The 16,329-nt window shown below is 34.1% G+C and overlaps 1 protein-coding gene across 2 annotated transcripts in view; it reads left to right on the forward strand.

The window, feature by feature from the left end:
* The window catches only part of TRPM7 (transient receptor potential cation channel subfamily M member 7), a 109,583-nt gene that overhangs the window by 73,300 nt on the left and 19,954 nt on the right, over window positions 1-16,329 (forward strand). For both annotated transcript variants that reach the window (XR_003513122.1, XM_027554025.1), the window contains exons 22-30: window positions 265-439; window positions 3,903-4,029; window positions 5,098-5,282; window positions 6,166-6,298; window positions 7,002-7,717; window positions 9,728-9,795; window positions 12,047-12,143; window positions 14,798-14,868; window positions 16,063-16,097. Coding sequence is in view for 1 of the 2 variants with exons in the window: in XM_027554025.1 (XP_027409826.1) it covers window positions 265-439; window positions 3,903-4,029; window positions 5,098-5,282; window positions 6,166-6,298; window positions 7,002-7,717; window positions 9,728-9,795; window positions 12,047-12,143; window positions 14,798-14,868; window positions 16,063-16,097 (1,607 nt within the window). In the remaining variant the exon portion in view is untranslated. The remainder of the gene's footprint in view (window positions 1-264; window positions 440-3,902; window positions 4,030-5,097; window positions 5,283-6,165; window positions 6,299-7,001; window positions 7,718-9,727; window positions 9,796-12,046; window positions 12,144-14,797; window positions 14,869-16,062; window positions 16,098-16,329) is intronic.

The raw sequence follows: 16,329 nt of genomic DNA on the forward strand, positions 1-16,329 counted from the left end.
AGGCAGACTCTGGTTTCAGCCTGTGTTATGGTTCAGTATATAGAAGATGCCTATGAGTTGCCTGATGTCACAGATCAGTTTTTATATAATTTCCTTTATGTTCAGGCTTATATAGTGATGAGATTTCCTGAATGTTACTGCTAGGAATAAAAAGAAACTCAAAGATTCAAACTATCTATTGGAATGTTAGAAACTTTTTTAAGATGAAGAATTATCTGTGTGTATAAATCCCCATGTATTTTAACAGTGTTCATTTTTTAACAGGTGGCCAATATGTTCTACATTGTAGTGATTATGGCTCTTGTATTACTTAGTTTTGGTGTTCCCAGAAAGGCAATACTTTATCCTCGTGAAGCACCATCTTGGACTCTTGCTAAAGATATAGTTTTTCATCCATACTGGATGATTTTTGGTGAAGTTTATGCCTATGAAATTGATGGTAAGGATTTAATGTGTATGAATTTATCTTATGTTAAAGTCAGAATTGCATTTTAATAATACTGTGTATTTGCAAAAATTAAGGTGTTACAACCTTAGCCTTCTCACAATATATTAATCTCAGAAGAAACATAAACATTAATTGAAAAAAGTATTTCAGATTTTTTTTTTTTAGTTGCAAATAATGGAATTTAGCCTAAACTGGCTTACACAGTAAGGACATATATTAATTCACATAACAGAAAGTGCTAGAGTGTCTTTGTGATGGGTTACCTGATAGCTAAGGACACCTGTTCTTTTTCATCCCAGTGCTCTGTAATCAGTGTCTGATTCAAAAAGGGTTTCCTTTACAATTTTAAGACTCTCTAATTAGTGGCGGGAGGAAAGAGACACTGTTTTCCATAGTTCTCTCCAGAGGAAAATGTCTCATATCCAAGATGCTCCCTATTGAACCTGTATTTTTATCTCATTAGCTCAAATTGGCTTCAGGTTACCTATGTCTAAACAAGGCAAGCATAATGGAATTGATTAGTTGATTGTATCAATCAGTATATACTATTGAATTTTAAAATTCACCTTTCAATACATTCTCTGCATAAGGTTATTCTGTTCTTTTAAAGAGGCAAGTGGGCCTTAGGAAGCATTACTATGAACAAAGCTAGTGAAGGTGATGAAATTCCAGCTGAGCTATTTCAAATCTAAAAGATGATGCTCTTAAAGTGCTGCACTCAATATGCCAGCAAATTTGGAAAACTCAGCAGTGGCCACAAGACTGGAAAAGATCAGTTTTCATTCCAGTCCCAAAGATGGGCAAGGCCAAAGAAAGTTCAAAATACCACACAGTTGCACTTATGTCATGCTTGCAAGGTAATGCTCAAATCCTTCAAGCTCGGCTTCAACAGTATGTGAACCAAGAACTTGCAGATGTACAAGCTGCATTTAGAAAAGGCAGAGGAACTAGAAATCAAATTGCCAACATCTGTTGGGTCATAGAAAAAGCAACAGAATTCCAGAAAAACATCTTGTTTCATTGACCATGCTAAAGTCTTTGACTCTGTGGATCACAACAAAATGAAAAATTCTTAAAGAGATGGGAATACCAGACCACTTTACCTGCCTCCTGAGAAGTCTGTATGCAGGTCAAGAAGCAACAGTTAGAACTGGACATGGAGCAATGTACTGGTTCAAGATTGGGAAAGGAATACATCAAGGCTGTATATTGTCACCCAGCTTATTTAACTTATATGCAGAGTACATCATGCGAAATGCTGGGCTGGATGAAGCAAAAGCTGTAATCAAGATTGCTGGGAGAAATATCAATAACCTCAGATATGCAGATGACACCACCCTAATGACAGAAAGCTAAAAGGAACTAAAGAACCTCTTGATGAGGGTGAAAGAGAAGAATGAAAAAGCTGGCTTAATACTCAACACTCAAAAAACTAAGATCAGGGTATCTGGTCCCATCACTTCATGGCAAATACATGGAGAAACAATGGAAACAGTGACAGACTTTATTTTCTTGGGCTCCAAAATCTCTGCAGACGGTGACTGCAGCCATGAAATTAAAAGATGCTTGCTTCTTGAAGGAAAAGCTATAATGAACCTAGACAGCGAATTGAAAAGCAGAAACATCACTTTGCAGAGAAAGGTTAAAGGTCTGTGTAGTTAAAGCTCTCGTTTTTCCAGTACTGATGTACAGGTATGAGAGTTGGACCCTAAGGAAGGCTGAGCGCTGAAGAATTGATGCTTTCAAATTGTGGTGTTGGGGAAGACTCTTGAGAGTCCCTTGGTCAGCAAGGAGATCGAACCAGTCAATTCTAAAGGAAATCAACCCTGAATATTCATTGAAAGGAGTGGTGCTGAAGCTGACACTCCAATACTTTGGCCACCTGATGTGAAAAGCTGACTCATTGTAAAAGACCCTGATACTGGGAAAGTTTAAGGGCAGGAGGAAAAGGGGGTTACAGGATGAGATGGTTGGATGGCATCACTGACTCAGTGGGCTTGAGTTTGAGCAACTCCAGGAGGTAGTGAAGGTCAGGGAAGCCTGGCATGCTGCAGTCCCTGGTTTTGCAAAGAGTCAGACACAACTGAGCAGCTGAATGAGAAGACAACTTGAGAACATAGATGATAATGCAAACTTTCAGGGATGTTCTTCTGACCTCCACATTGAGTTACAGAATCTTATTTTTGTTAGTTTGCTTGTGTTCTGTCTTGCTCTTTCTCTTCCGTCTTACTTTACTCCTCCCTCTCCCTATTCCTGTGTTGTTCTTTACCCACCTATTTATAGGTGATTGGAACAGGGGATGGTAACATAGTGGTCACCAGTTGTTACCAGATGTTGATTAAAACAGATTTTACCAGCCTGGTAAAATTTTGTGTTTAATGGTTTCCTTTTTGGTTTCTTTTCCAGGTTTTTATTGTCTGTTCTTTTTCTGATGTGGTTCTAGTTTAGTTATAAAGCATTAGATAAAGTTTTTTAGTCTCCTGCATTCTCTTTCTTGGGTATTTGCTTCATCAAACTAATCCAAATAGAATAGAAATAGTTTGGAAAATTTTTTTAAGAGTGAAAGGACTATATGCATCAGTTTGCCCATAAAACCATTTATTTGAAAGGAATGATACAGCCATGATGAGAATTTCAGTGGTGTATATTTTTAAAATGCATACAAGCACTTCCCTGGCAGTCCAGTTAAGACAGCCCTTCCACTGCAGAAGGGATAGGTTCGATCCTTGGTCAGGAAGCTAAGATCCTGCATGCTGCAAGATGAGGCCAAATTAAGTAAAATGCTTAGACAGTACCAGGTGCTAAGTGTATTATAAATATTTGTATAAAACTTGTCACTAATTGATGATTATTTAATTTTAATCCTTGCCATACTTGAATTTATTTTATCTTATTCCTCATAACTCTCTGGTGGGTATTAAAGCTCTTCCCTTCCTTAATCCAGGTATGTTATAGCTTCAGAAACATTCCAGGTGGAGGCAATAAAAAGCAAGGAATTAAAATCTAATCATTGTGTATTTGGGAGACCCTTTAACCATTCCTTCAACCCTGTTTTGTGGCATTATAAACTAAACTCAGTAGTCTACATGTTTGTAAATGTACCATGAGTTTATCATACTCTTTTATGGTTCAGTTATTTTTCTTATAGAATGTGTGGCTGAATCTCAGAATTTTATTCTCCTTAATGTTCCTCTGGCTAAACCCTACCTTGAAGGGTGGACATAATATGGAAATACACTTCCTTGTGTGGAATAGAGTGGTAAAATTGTACCTGCGTCCCTCACAAAATTCTTCTGTGTTTATATGGCTGCCTGCCCAGAAACTTTTGCTAGAATCTGTGAAACAGATTTATACTTAATCAAAACTTCCTTCAAACAAATATAATCTAATACTGACTAGAAGCAGTTAACTGCTAAATTACTGTGTTTTAATTCTTTTTTCTTTGTCTCTAAAGTTTGTGCAAATGATTCCAGTATCTCTCATATCTGTGGCCCTGGGACATGGTTGACTCCATTTCTTCAAGCAGTCTACCTCTTTGTACAGTATATCATTATGGTCAATCTTCTCATTGCATTTTTCAAGTAAGAATTTTACTCAGCTGCTTATTGTAATGAGATCATTTAATATACAGTTTTCTTTTTGAAGGAACTATACAAAATTTTAAATATGATTATACTGAGGCTTAAGCTACTAAGAATTATTTCTGACAAATATAAATAAAGCATGCTTTTTCAAAATCACATCAGCTCTAAGTTTGAGACGCTACCTTTCAGCATTCCATTCTTTTATAAATTTAATATTTATTTGGGATTTATTACTCAATGGTCAGAGAACACATGTACAGTATACAAAACAGAAAGGCAAATAGAAAATTCGTAAGTAATCCCATTCTTAATATTTTGATGTACATCTTTATCTTTTATGAACATATATGAACCATTTTTTTCCTTCAAAAACAATGTTCTTATAGTTTTGTGTACTATTTTTAAATAAGCAGAACATGAATTTTTCCTACATTAATAAATACTCCTCTCCAGTTTTTTAATGGCTGGCTAGTATTCCATGATACAGATCATGAGTTTTAAGCTAGTATGTTTTATTGCTGCATTTGATTATTTATAATTTTTTCTTCCCCAAGACCACATTGTGGTTAAATTTTTGATCAGTCCTTATGTATTTTCTTAGAGTGTTTTCCTGAAAGTAGAACTATTCAGTATATTTATATTTTGGGCTTCTTGCACGTAAGTCAAAATCTGCCTGTTTCCCCAAATCTGTGCTAATAGGAGGTGTTATCTTTTTGATGGTTGCTTATTTTTTATAGCACATAAGAGTCTTATTTTTATTTGCAGTTAGTGTGTTACTTCAGATTGAATATTTTCTTTTGTTTTTGTCATTTATATACCATTTTAAAAGCTTAAAATCATATTTTCTGCCTATTTTATGTTGGTTTGTAATTAAGACCCTCAACAATATCAATATGTTTATGTTTTTGCTGCGTATGTTTTTTCCAGTTTCTCATTTGCCTTTTAGTCTTTTTTATATTGGGATACTTCTTTGAATCCTTGTTTAGAACATAATTACAGTAAAATTTTAGTACTTCAAACTTTAAAATGTGCTTATCTAAGTTTGTTTATTCTTTGTTATTTAAGCAATGTGTATTTGCAAGTGAAGGCAATTTCCAATATTGTATGGAAGTACCAACGTTATCATTTCATTATGGCTTATCATGAGAAACCAGTTCTGCCTCCACCACTTATCATTCTCAGCCATATAGTTTCTCTTTTTTGCTGCATATGTAAAAGAAGAAAAAAAGATAAGACTTCGGATGGACCAAGTAAGTAAAGTATATTAAGGCAAATGTTTTTATCACATGCCAGTATTATACTGAAAGATAAATATTGATTTTAGTCAGAAGACTTAATTGGTTAATGTTATTGTAAAGGCTTTTGGATTTGCCTAAGCATAAAGTATTTTTAAGTGCAATATGGTTATCTTTAAAAGTAAATTTAGTATTAAACTTGCTTTTTGATATGGCATCTCAATTTAGTTTTCTTAAAATGCTAATATAAACCATAACACTTGCTGTTTTACAAACCATTTTGACTGCTACATAAAGAATAACACTTTTAGTATATTTTGTAGACTACATGATACAAAGTCAAACTCTGCCTAAAAATTTACAGTGACTTTTTGTTCTACCAATTCAGTGTTTAAATTCTTCTACCTGAGGGAGAGGTGAGGGAGAGGTGAGAGAGACAGATGAGAAAGGGTGTTTCACAGGAAAAGGAAATTAGAAAAGGGGGAAATACCATTTTCTGCTGACATCACACTGTGAGTGAAGAAAGAAGTAGAAATGACTTATGTATGGCTTCAGAAACAGTAAGTTGTTTAATAAGAAAACATTTGCAGATGATTTACATGATCTTATGAGCTCTTATTGACTTCCCTGGTGGCTCAGACAGTAAAGCGTCTGTCTACAATGCGGGAGACCTGGTTTCAATCCCTGGGTTGGGAAGATCCCCTGGAGAAGGAAATGGCAATCGACTCCAGTACTATTGCCTGGAAAATCCCATGGAGAGAGGAGTCTGATAGGCTACAGTCCATGGGGTCACAAAGAGTTGGACACAACTGAGTGACTTCACTTTCACTTTCATGAACTCTTCAGCTAAAGTTTATCTTGATGTCTTTATGTTTTTTTTTTCCTTTTCCCTCCATAGAACTTTTTTTAACGGAAGAAGATCAAAAGAAACTTCATGATTTTGAAGAGCAGTGTGTTGAGATGTATTTTAATGAAAAAGATGACAAATTTCATTCTGGGAGTGAAGAGAGAATTCGTGTCACTTTTGAAAGGTTCAGAAACTCTTTAATTATAACTGATTTTATGTCAGAGTGGGTTCTGTTAGTTATGTCTCTCTTACATGGTCATTTTGCAATTTGTGTTTGTCAAACAAGTAAGTTTAGTAATGGTTTTACATTATATATTGGGAGACAGATCAGTTGTTTACTTCATGTAAGTCAGTCAGTCTCTTAATGTTTTTGGACCCTTGTTACAGGGGGCAGAAAAGAGTTAATATTCTTTACTAGTTGGTGGAGAAAAATTACTGTTTAATTATTTTAAATAATTATGTCTTAATTATTATATCTTTAATTATTTAAAACATGTGTTTCTTTCCATTAGCTTTGCTACATTCTAAAAGTATATGGTGTTTGTGTAGTTACAGTAGTGGTAATAATAGTTCTATATTATATGTAGAATATAGAATATGTATATTCAATATATGTAGCTGAATACTCTTGTGTTACTCTGATGTGGGAATAAATAGCCTGTGGCACAAAAGCGTGTTTTGAAATCTTGTATTTTTATTGCAATAGGATTTTTCTTAAACATAAGGTATGCCTTGTTATAAATGAATAATTGTACAAGATTTTATATTTTACCTTGTTTGAGTGCATGTAAAATTTCTTTTTACCAACATCATTTATTAAGATTACAGAAATAATTTCTAAACTAATAATTTTTAACATTTGTAAAATGCCTGTGTTTCCGTTACAGAGTGGAACAGATGTGCATTCAGGTTAAAGAAGTTGGAGATCGTGTCAACTATATTAAAAGATCGTTACAATCATTAGATTCTCAAATTGGCCATTTGCAAGATCTTTCAGCCCTGACTGTAGATACATTAAAAACACTCACTGCCCAGAAAGCTTCAGAAGCTAGCAAAGTTCACAATGAAATCACACGCGAATTGAGCATTTCCAAACACTTAGCTCAAAACCTTATTGATGATGGTCCTGTAAGACCTTCTGTATGGAAAAAGCACAGTGTTGTAAATACACTTAGTTCCTCTCTTCCTCAAGGTGGTCTTGAAAGTAATAATCCTTTTCTTTGTAATATTTTTATGAAAGATGAAAAAGATTCCCAGTGTAACATATTTGGTCAGGATTTACCTGTAATACCCCAGAAAAAAGAATTCAATTTTCCAGAGGCTGGTTCCTCTTCCAGTGCCTTATTCCCAAGTGCTGTCTCTCCTCCAGAACTGCGACAGAGAATACATGGAGTAGAAACCTTAAAAATGTTTAGTAAAAATCAAAAACCAGGCAGTTCATCTAACAGTATACCACATCTATCATCCCCACCAACCAAATTTTTTGTTAGTACACCATCTCAGCCAAGTTGTAAAGGCCACTTGGAAACTGTAACCAAAGATCAAGAAACTGTTTGTTCCAAAGCTGCAGAGGGAGATAACATAGAATTTGGAGCGTTTGTAGGTAAGTTTTGAAAAACTGATATTTGTCGTCAACAGTATTTTTATAAAATTACGATTATCACCATAGAAATAAAAGTAAATTGCTGATTAATAAAATTATGTAATTGTGTGAAAAGTGCACTATCTTTTCATAGAATATAGTCCTGAAGTTTTTAAAGGAATCAGAAGTAGGGGAAATAGGTTGAATTGGGCTGTAATAGTTATATTAGCACATAACCTCTTTGGTGCAACTTACTATGATAGTGATTGTGTGGAAAACTTATTTGTACTCTGTCTTTTCTTTTCAATGTAGGATAGTCTCTTAATAATCAACTTTCATTGAAAGAACTAGAGTGATGTGTAAGTAAGTTTCAAATACTGAGGGAAAGAGGAGGCTAAAAGTAACTGGCAAAGAACAGTGTTTTATAAATAGGATGACCATATAGTTTTTCATTCAAACTAGTACACCTTTGAGAATGAAAGGTTATATTATTTATATAATATATTTACATTAGGACTATAGGGAAAGCTAAGATTCTGCTTGAAAAATGAGTATTTATGGCCAACCCATTTATGTACCCAGAGGAGAGCATTTCAGAAAGGAATGATTCAGTCTTATACCTCACCTGAAATAAAATGAGGACTGAAAATATGTATCTTTTGGCAATGATAACATATCAATGACCTTGGTGAAAACTGTTCTGGTGAAGGAAGTGATGTAGGGAGAAGCCAGATTATAGTGAAATATAGTGTGAATGGGAGGAGAGAAAGTAAAGTACCAGTGGAAAGGGGGCTGCTCAAAAACTTGGCAGTTAAGGCAAGAAGAAAGAAATAAGTAATATTTTGATTTGTATATTTAAGGCTTTATTTGTTTTGTTTTTGATAATGGTTTGTTATTTAAATGTTGACATTATGCCACATGAAAGGAAAAGGTGAAGAGAGGATGCTTTACAGAGCTAACCAGATCCCAGATATGTGTAGAATAACATATCTAACAGCCTTCCTCTTAGATTATTAAAGATAAAAAGTATTTAAGAAAGAATTCTTAGAAAACAACTGGAGTTGTTTGTGGACATAACCAGAGTGTTCCAAGGATTGAAGGAGGCCCTCTGTCTCTTTGGGTTTGAATTTTTCCATGAGGTGGCTTCTTAGCCTTGTTTTTAACACCGTATGTAGCTTCCCAGCCTAGGAATTTACCTAGTCATGGAACATGTATAGAGATTGTTCAGAGAATATGTTACATCTATGTGAAGTCTCCACATTAGGGCCAACCCCATGATTTATCTAGGTACTGAGCATGCTGGTCTTTATTGCTAGACTGTGGTTTATAGAGACGATTTTTCCTACATTAAATATATCCCATTTCATTTTTAAAAAACACATTTTAGTCTATTTGTTAATATATTGCCACTGGGATGGATACAGATATCCTTACGTTTGATGTCTGTATATGTAATATGCATGTGTCATATGTATAATAAGCATCTTAATATATAATGCTTTTTTATTGATAATAAAAGCTTCCCTGATGACTTAGACGGTAAATCTGCCTGCAGTGTGGGAGACCCGTGTTTGATCCCTGGGTCAGGAAGATCCCCTGGAGGAGGGAATGCAACCCACTTCAATGTTCTTGCCTGAAAATTGTGTGGACAGAGGAGCCTGGCAGACTATAGTCGCAAAGAGTCAGACACGACTGAGCGACTGACACACACACACACACACACACACACACACACACACACTCTGATAATATAATGATTGTTCCCCTCTTCTTTTAAATTTTAAGCAATTCACTTCATATCACTTGTAGGACTCTTAGGATCCTGTTACTATAAACTGAACAGCTCATGTTCTCCAACTTTTAACAAGTATTTTCACTATCAGGAAAGCTACAGAAAACGGCAGAGCCATCAAAACTACTTACAACATAACGTAAATCATGTGTTTGAATAGACTAGGCAATCAGATTATTTTGATAGATCAAAATAAACAAGTACTTTTTGTTGTAATATTTCTCCCTCCTCTTTTTAAGGACACAGAGATAGCATGGATTTACAGAGGTTTAAAGAAACATCAAACAAGATAAAAGAAATGTTATCTGTAAGTAAATCCTTACAGCAGTGCAATTTATTTGGTTGTTTTGGGGTTTAGTTCAAAATAGAATTAAACATGTTTTTCAGTAAAAACAGTTTTAGCAGAGACCATCCATCATCATGATGATCTGAAATATGTTAAGCTCAGCAGACATATTTCTTTTCCTCCTGTATTTCCTGCCTCTGTTAATAATGTCAGCATTCTAGTTTACGAGGGCAAACTTGCACTCTTACTCCTCCCTTCCAATCAACAGCCAGGTCTAACTGGTTTTGCTTCCTAAATGTTTTTTTAGTACTTCTGCTTCTCTTCGATTGTTAGTAGTAGTTACCCTGACTTAGGCTGTTATTCTCTAACTTATACTTCATTGAGCTCTTAATATATCTTTAACAAGGTGTTACAGCAACAGTTGAAAGAATTTATCATTACACTCTGATGGCATCATTTTGCTGTTATGAAGTACTTGTTATATATGGGAAATCATTTAGGATAAATGGACATTTCCTAGTGGGAAACGGTAAATGTTAGGGTTTCCCCACAGATTGCACCTTTTAACAGTGACCCTATTAAATGAGCTTAAAGCCAAAATATACTGAAAAATTTTAAGTGTGCAGATAGCTTCCTGCTAAAAACAAAAAGAAATAAGTTTCTCTGAGTGGCAAGAAAAGTGGTGGCTATGTTTTCAGTTTAACAATTTTGAGTAACCTACTTAGAGAAAAAGAACTATGCTAATAGAATAATGAGTTCTAGCTCATGTTGGTCAGAGACTTTGAGTTCTTAAACATTTGTGGGTTACATCCCTTTGAAAATCTAATAAAAACTTTAGATCACTCCAGGAAAAAATGCACATATGTTTCTGCTTTTAAGGTATAGAGTTTACAGATACCTGAAGTTCACTCTTCAGTCCCATACTGGAATTTCTGTCAAACATGATTCTATAAAATTGATGTGTCACTGCATCAAAGAGTATATCAAGGAAAGTATTTAAGCAAAACAGAAACAAAAAATAACTAGAACTGGTTCCAAAAGAAGCAACTAAAATCAGAAAGGAAATTAGAGTTGCTTTGTGACAAAAGGAAGATTAACACTTTTTGTTCGCTAAGTAAATCAGCTGTAATGTGAAGAATGTGAAGCATCAAAGGTAGAAAAGTTTAATTTTCTTGAGATATGTTAAATTTGTTAATGAAAGTAATAGTTTATTTTGGTAGTAATATTTTAAAACCCATTGTTTCTGAGGGGTGGTAGAGGTTTAGAAATATTTTAAAGTCATAATAGTGTGACCTGTTTATAGTTAAAAAGAAACAAAATGAATTTATCAGCTTACCCTCATTAGTTTAATGAAATTCATTAGTTCATCTGGAAAAATGAATAGGTAAAAAGAAAATGAGGGGGAATTAGTTGTTAGATACTAAAATATCTATACAGGTGGTACAGTTGAAACATGAATATTTAGTAAAACATTTTAATGACTCTGAAATAACTCTTCTACAAATTAGAATTTAGTAAGGGTAAAATTAGAAATCAATGAGAAAAGGAATGCTTCGTCAGTAAACACACAAATTGGACAACTGGGTGGAAATTTGGAAATACCTGTTTCATATCACTTTATAAACTCAATGAATTCCAGATTTAATGTAAAAATTCAAATCATAAAAAAACCTAAGAAAATAGAAATATTAAGTCAGTAAGTCAGGAATGCTTTTTAAACAAATATTATGGGAACGATGTAGAGAGATGAGTACTTAAAAATATGAAGCACAGATAAATCTTAAAAAAATAGAAATCTGACAAATAATGATCAGATAAATCTTTGGTATACAAATCGCTTATACAGATCAATAAGAAAGCTACTGAAAATCCCCCAAATAAATTTCCCCTCCACTCCTTTACCTTCCAAATTGTTATCACTTTTAATTTTAGTGTAAAATAGTAGTTTTTTTCTTTTTTAGGTTAACTGATAATGTTTTATTATTTTCCAAATTGTTTCCTTTTTTTTCCCAAACTTTTTTATGAACTTGTATTACTATGGAAAAGGATTCATTCAGGTGGATTTATGAACAGTAAGCAAGTAGGTTATTTTGATGGCAGTTTTTGAGATTGATATTGAAGAAAATAATTGTAACTTGTAATATACTCTTTGGAGTCCAGGTAGATTAAAACATACTGAGCTAAATACATCCAGAGACTCTTATACTACTTAGAACAGTGATTTGAAATTTAGTTAAATTGTTTTAAAATTGTGTATGTGTACCCTGTGCAGAATGATATTCCTTCTGAAAACACTTTGAAACATGTGAGTTCTCACGCTGGATTTACTGAGTGTCACAAAACTTCTATTCCTCTTCATTCAGAACAAGGTGAGTGTTTTGACTACGTGAGTTATATTAAATAAAAGATATTTTATGTATGTCACACACCTGAGCAGTGAATGTTTCAGGAGTCAGAAAATGAAGATTCTGGTCCGTCATTGTTGCTCTCAACCTTGAATAGAACATAATCTTAACATTCTAATAGTTTTTCTTTTTTAACCAATTGTTTAGTCCTAAAAGAAATGCAGACTTACTTTTTACAAATCTGCTGATTTTAACTTTTACGAATGCATCTGCTCTGTTTTAATCTGTATAGTCATTTAGTCAACTTGTTTTTCTGATTTAATCTTTAAAAATAGCTAATACATTTATTGACTCAAAATTAAAATACACACAAGCACTTGGAAAATCGTTGTCAGTTTCTCACTTTAGCCCCATACGTAACTACTGTTATTTTTGCTTTTCCTCTAGAGTTTCATGCTTATATAATCATATATGACAATAAGTCTTTTCTGCCTCTCATTTTTAATACAAAATGTAGCATACTGTACATGCCCTGAACCTTTAGTTTTTTATCTAAAAATCAAATGGCCTGGGGATGTTTCCATATCATGCTTTTTTTTTAGTCATAGTTATCAATATTATATGTATATAAGTTTATTGTTACCTAAGTTTTCAGTTAGGTACATATAATCTTTTTAAGATTTCTTAAGAAAAGCAGTACTACTATATCGCCCTCCCCATCATTTCTCCTTTCTCTTCAATTTAGGTTTACTCTAGGAGTGCAAATGGGTTTAACATTCAAATATAATTAAGGCATGATGATAACAAATTAAAGGAAAAAAAATTATCTGATCATCTTAATAGATGCAAAAAGGCTGACTTTGATGAAATTCAACATCCGTTCATGATTAAAAACTCTTAGCAGATTAAAAATAGAATGGAGTTCCTTAATCTAAATAAAAGGTATCTTAACAAAAATTTACCACAGATACCATACTTCATAATGAAATATTAAAAGCCCCAGAAGGGAAAAAGGATTCTGGCTTTTATCATTTCTATTTAACATTTTAGCCAAAGGAAGAAAAGGAAGAAAAATTGGTAGAAGGATTGAGAGGGAAGAAATAAAACTCTTATTTTCAGATAACTTGGATATTATTACTATCATTAGAATGCCTGTAGTTTTACATCCTCGTGTTTCAGTTTTTGGCAGTATCTATTGACCTCCCAGTAAAGAAGATAAGGGCTAGGATTATAGCAAGAATTTGAAATCAGGCCAAATGTCCATTAATTGTAGTTTGGTTAAACAAATCATTGTATGTCCTTTGTATGAAGTTCAATGTAGCATCCAAGTAGAATAGAAGAATCTTCTGTGTATTGATACTGAAAGATCTCCAAGCTTAAAGTTCAAAATCCAACAACAGGGACTTCCCTGGTGATTCAGTGGTTAAGACTCCATGCTCCTGATTGAGGGGGCCTGGGTTTGATCCCTGATCAGGGAGCTAGATCACACATGTCACAAGTAAGAGTTTGCATGCTGCAACTAAGACCTGGCACAGCCAAATAAATATTTTTAAAAACCACCAACAAAAAAAAGTCTGTAAATTAATTAAAAAAAAAAGTCTGAAGATATATGATTAGCATTTATGTTTAAATAAAAAAAAGGAAAGGCAGGGGTATATATACAAACACAAAGTATCTGGAAGGATACACAAGAAATTTGGAAACAGAAAGAGCAGGGTTTTTTTTTTTTTATACTATTCTGTTTCATGTTGCCTATTCACAGAAAAACTGAATAATTTGGATATCCTGTCAAGAGACCCACGGGCCTCGTGTAATTCTTATGTTTAGCACTGTTAGGGAAAGGATACTTAGCCTTGGAAATTTTTATATTATGCCTTGAAATGCTTGTGTTTCGTTCAGTTCAGTTCAGTCGCTCAGTCGTGTCTGACTCTTTGCAACCCCATGAAGCGCAGCACACCAGGCCTCCCTGTCCATCACCAGGTCCCAGAGTTCACTCAGACTCACGTCCATCGAGTCAGTGATGCCATCCAGCCATTTCATCCTCTGTCGTCCCCTTCTCCTCCTGTCCCCAATCCGTCCCAGCATCAGAGTCTTTTCCAGTGAGTCAACTCATTGAGTCAACTCAACTCATGAGGTGGCCAAAGTACTGGAGTTTCAGCTTTAGCATCATTCCTTCCAAAGAAATCCCAGGGCTGATCTCCTTCAGAATGGACTGGTTGGATCTCCTTGCAGTCCAAGGGACTCTCAAGAGTCTTCTCCAACACCACAGTTCAAAGGCATCAATTCTTTGGTGCTCAGCTTTCTTCACAGTCCAACTCTCACATCCATACATGACCAGAGGAAAAACCATAGCCTTGACTGCTGCTGCTGCTGCTAAGTCGCTTCAGTTGTGTCTGACTCTGTGCAACCCCATAGACAGCAGCTCACTAGTCTCCTCTGTCCCTGGGATTCTCCAGGCAAGAATACTGGAGTGGGTTGCCATTTCCTTCTCCATTGCATAGAAGTGAAAAGTGAAAGTGAACGGACCTTTGTTGGCAAAGTAATGTTTCTGCTTTTGAATATGCTATCTAGGTTGGTCATAACTTTGCTTCCAAGGAGTAAGCGTCTTTTAATTTCATTAGTTGGTATTAAAAGTTTGTTTTAGTTGTAAAACTTTTTTTTTTTTAATTTTCTCTTAGTGGAAAGTAGCAGCAGAAGGTCATCTGCAGAAGAAACTCATGAAGTAGATTCCAAAGCAGCTTTGCTACCGGTTTGTACATTTCAATTAAACATATGCATAGTATAAAATCATATTTATTAGAAAAGAGCTAAAACATGGTGATATTTTATTTGAGATGATGTGTAGCTTTAAAAAAAATTTTTTTTAACTGAAGGATAATTGCTCTACAGTGTTATGGTGGTCTCTGTCATGCATCAACATGAATCATTCATAATTACTTATATATATATATATTTATATATAATATATATATTTTGAGCCTCCCTCCCTCTTGAGCCTCCCTCCCTGAGCCACATCCCACCCCTGTAAGTTACACAGAGTACCAGGCTGGCTCCTTGTGTATAGCACCTTACTAGTTATCTGTTTAACACATTATAGTGTATAGATGTCAATGCTCCTTTCTCAAGTCATCCCACCCTCTTATTCCCTCACTGGGTCCACACGTCTGTTCTCTACATCTGCACCTCCATTTCTTCAATACTGTTTTTCTAGATTCCATATATATGTGTTAATATACGATACTTTTCTTTCTCTCACTGACTTACTTCACTCTGTATACAATGAAATAATACTCAGCCACAGTGTAACATAGCTTATAATTAGATGGAAAATGTGTTAAACATTAAAAATATGGAAAATACTTCTGAATTGACCTTGGGAGACTAGATAGAATTTGAAGAGATTATAAACAACTTACAGTTTTCCAAAATCATGAAATGTATGATGATTCAAATTCAGGAAACATGAGTCCCAAACTGGGAAAGTAACAATAAATTGACACTTAGAAACGTAAAACAGCTGAATAAAACCCACTACATACACACATAATATGCCTGTTACTAGTGATTTCTTTGTCACAGTTTGCATGATTTTAATTTTTTTTCTTTATACTTTGATACATTTTTCTTTTGGCAGCAAACACATTTTTTTCAGAGTCATAGAAACAAATGTGTATTTTAAGAAGAGAAAATTGTTAACCGACAACTATAATTATAGGAAATAACACTTGTAAAATTCTTTATTCTACTTTGTGGAATGGCCTTATGGTAGCTTTTATAGCTATTTTTTATTCTATTGGCTCAGTTGTATAAACAAAATTCATAGTAACTTCTCAGCCCTTTATTCATAAAACGTATTATAGGATACAAAGCAGAGATAAACAGTTATGCTTTGTCTAGAGACTTTTTCTTTTAACTTTTCATTTGTGTTTGTTTCTGTCTAAAGGACTGGTTACAAGATAGACCATTGAATAGAGAAATGTAAGTAAGCCTTGTCTCACCGTTAGTGTGAAAAGTACTCCAGTTACTGAATGTTGTCTTTTTTCTGCTCTTTGCATAGTAATCTCTTTAATACTTCTTGCAAGTGTTGATGATTTATTTTGGGATCTCCTGTCTTTACATTGAAAAGATTGGGGAATCATTTGTTATGAGTCAATGTATATATTTTATGATTTTATATAATTATACTATAATTATGTGCATATTGTAGTCA

The sequence above is a fragment of the Bos indicus x Bos taurus genome, chromosome 10 (genome assembly GCF_003369695.1).
Source record: "Bos indicus x Bos taurus breed Angus x Brahman F1 hybrid chromosome 10, Bos_hybrid_MaternalHap_v2.0, whole genome shotgun sequence".
NCBI classification, from domain to species: domain Eukaryota; kingdom Metazoa; phylum Chordata; class Mammalia; order Artiodactyla; family Bovidae; genus Bos; species Bos indicus x Bos taurus.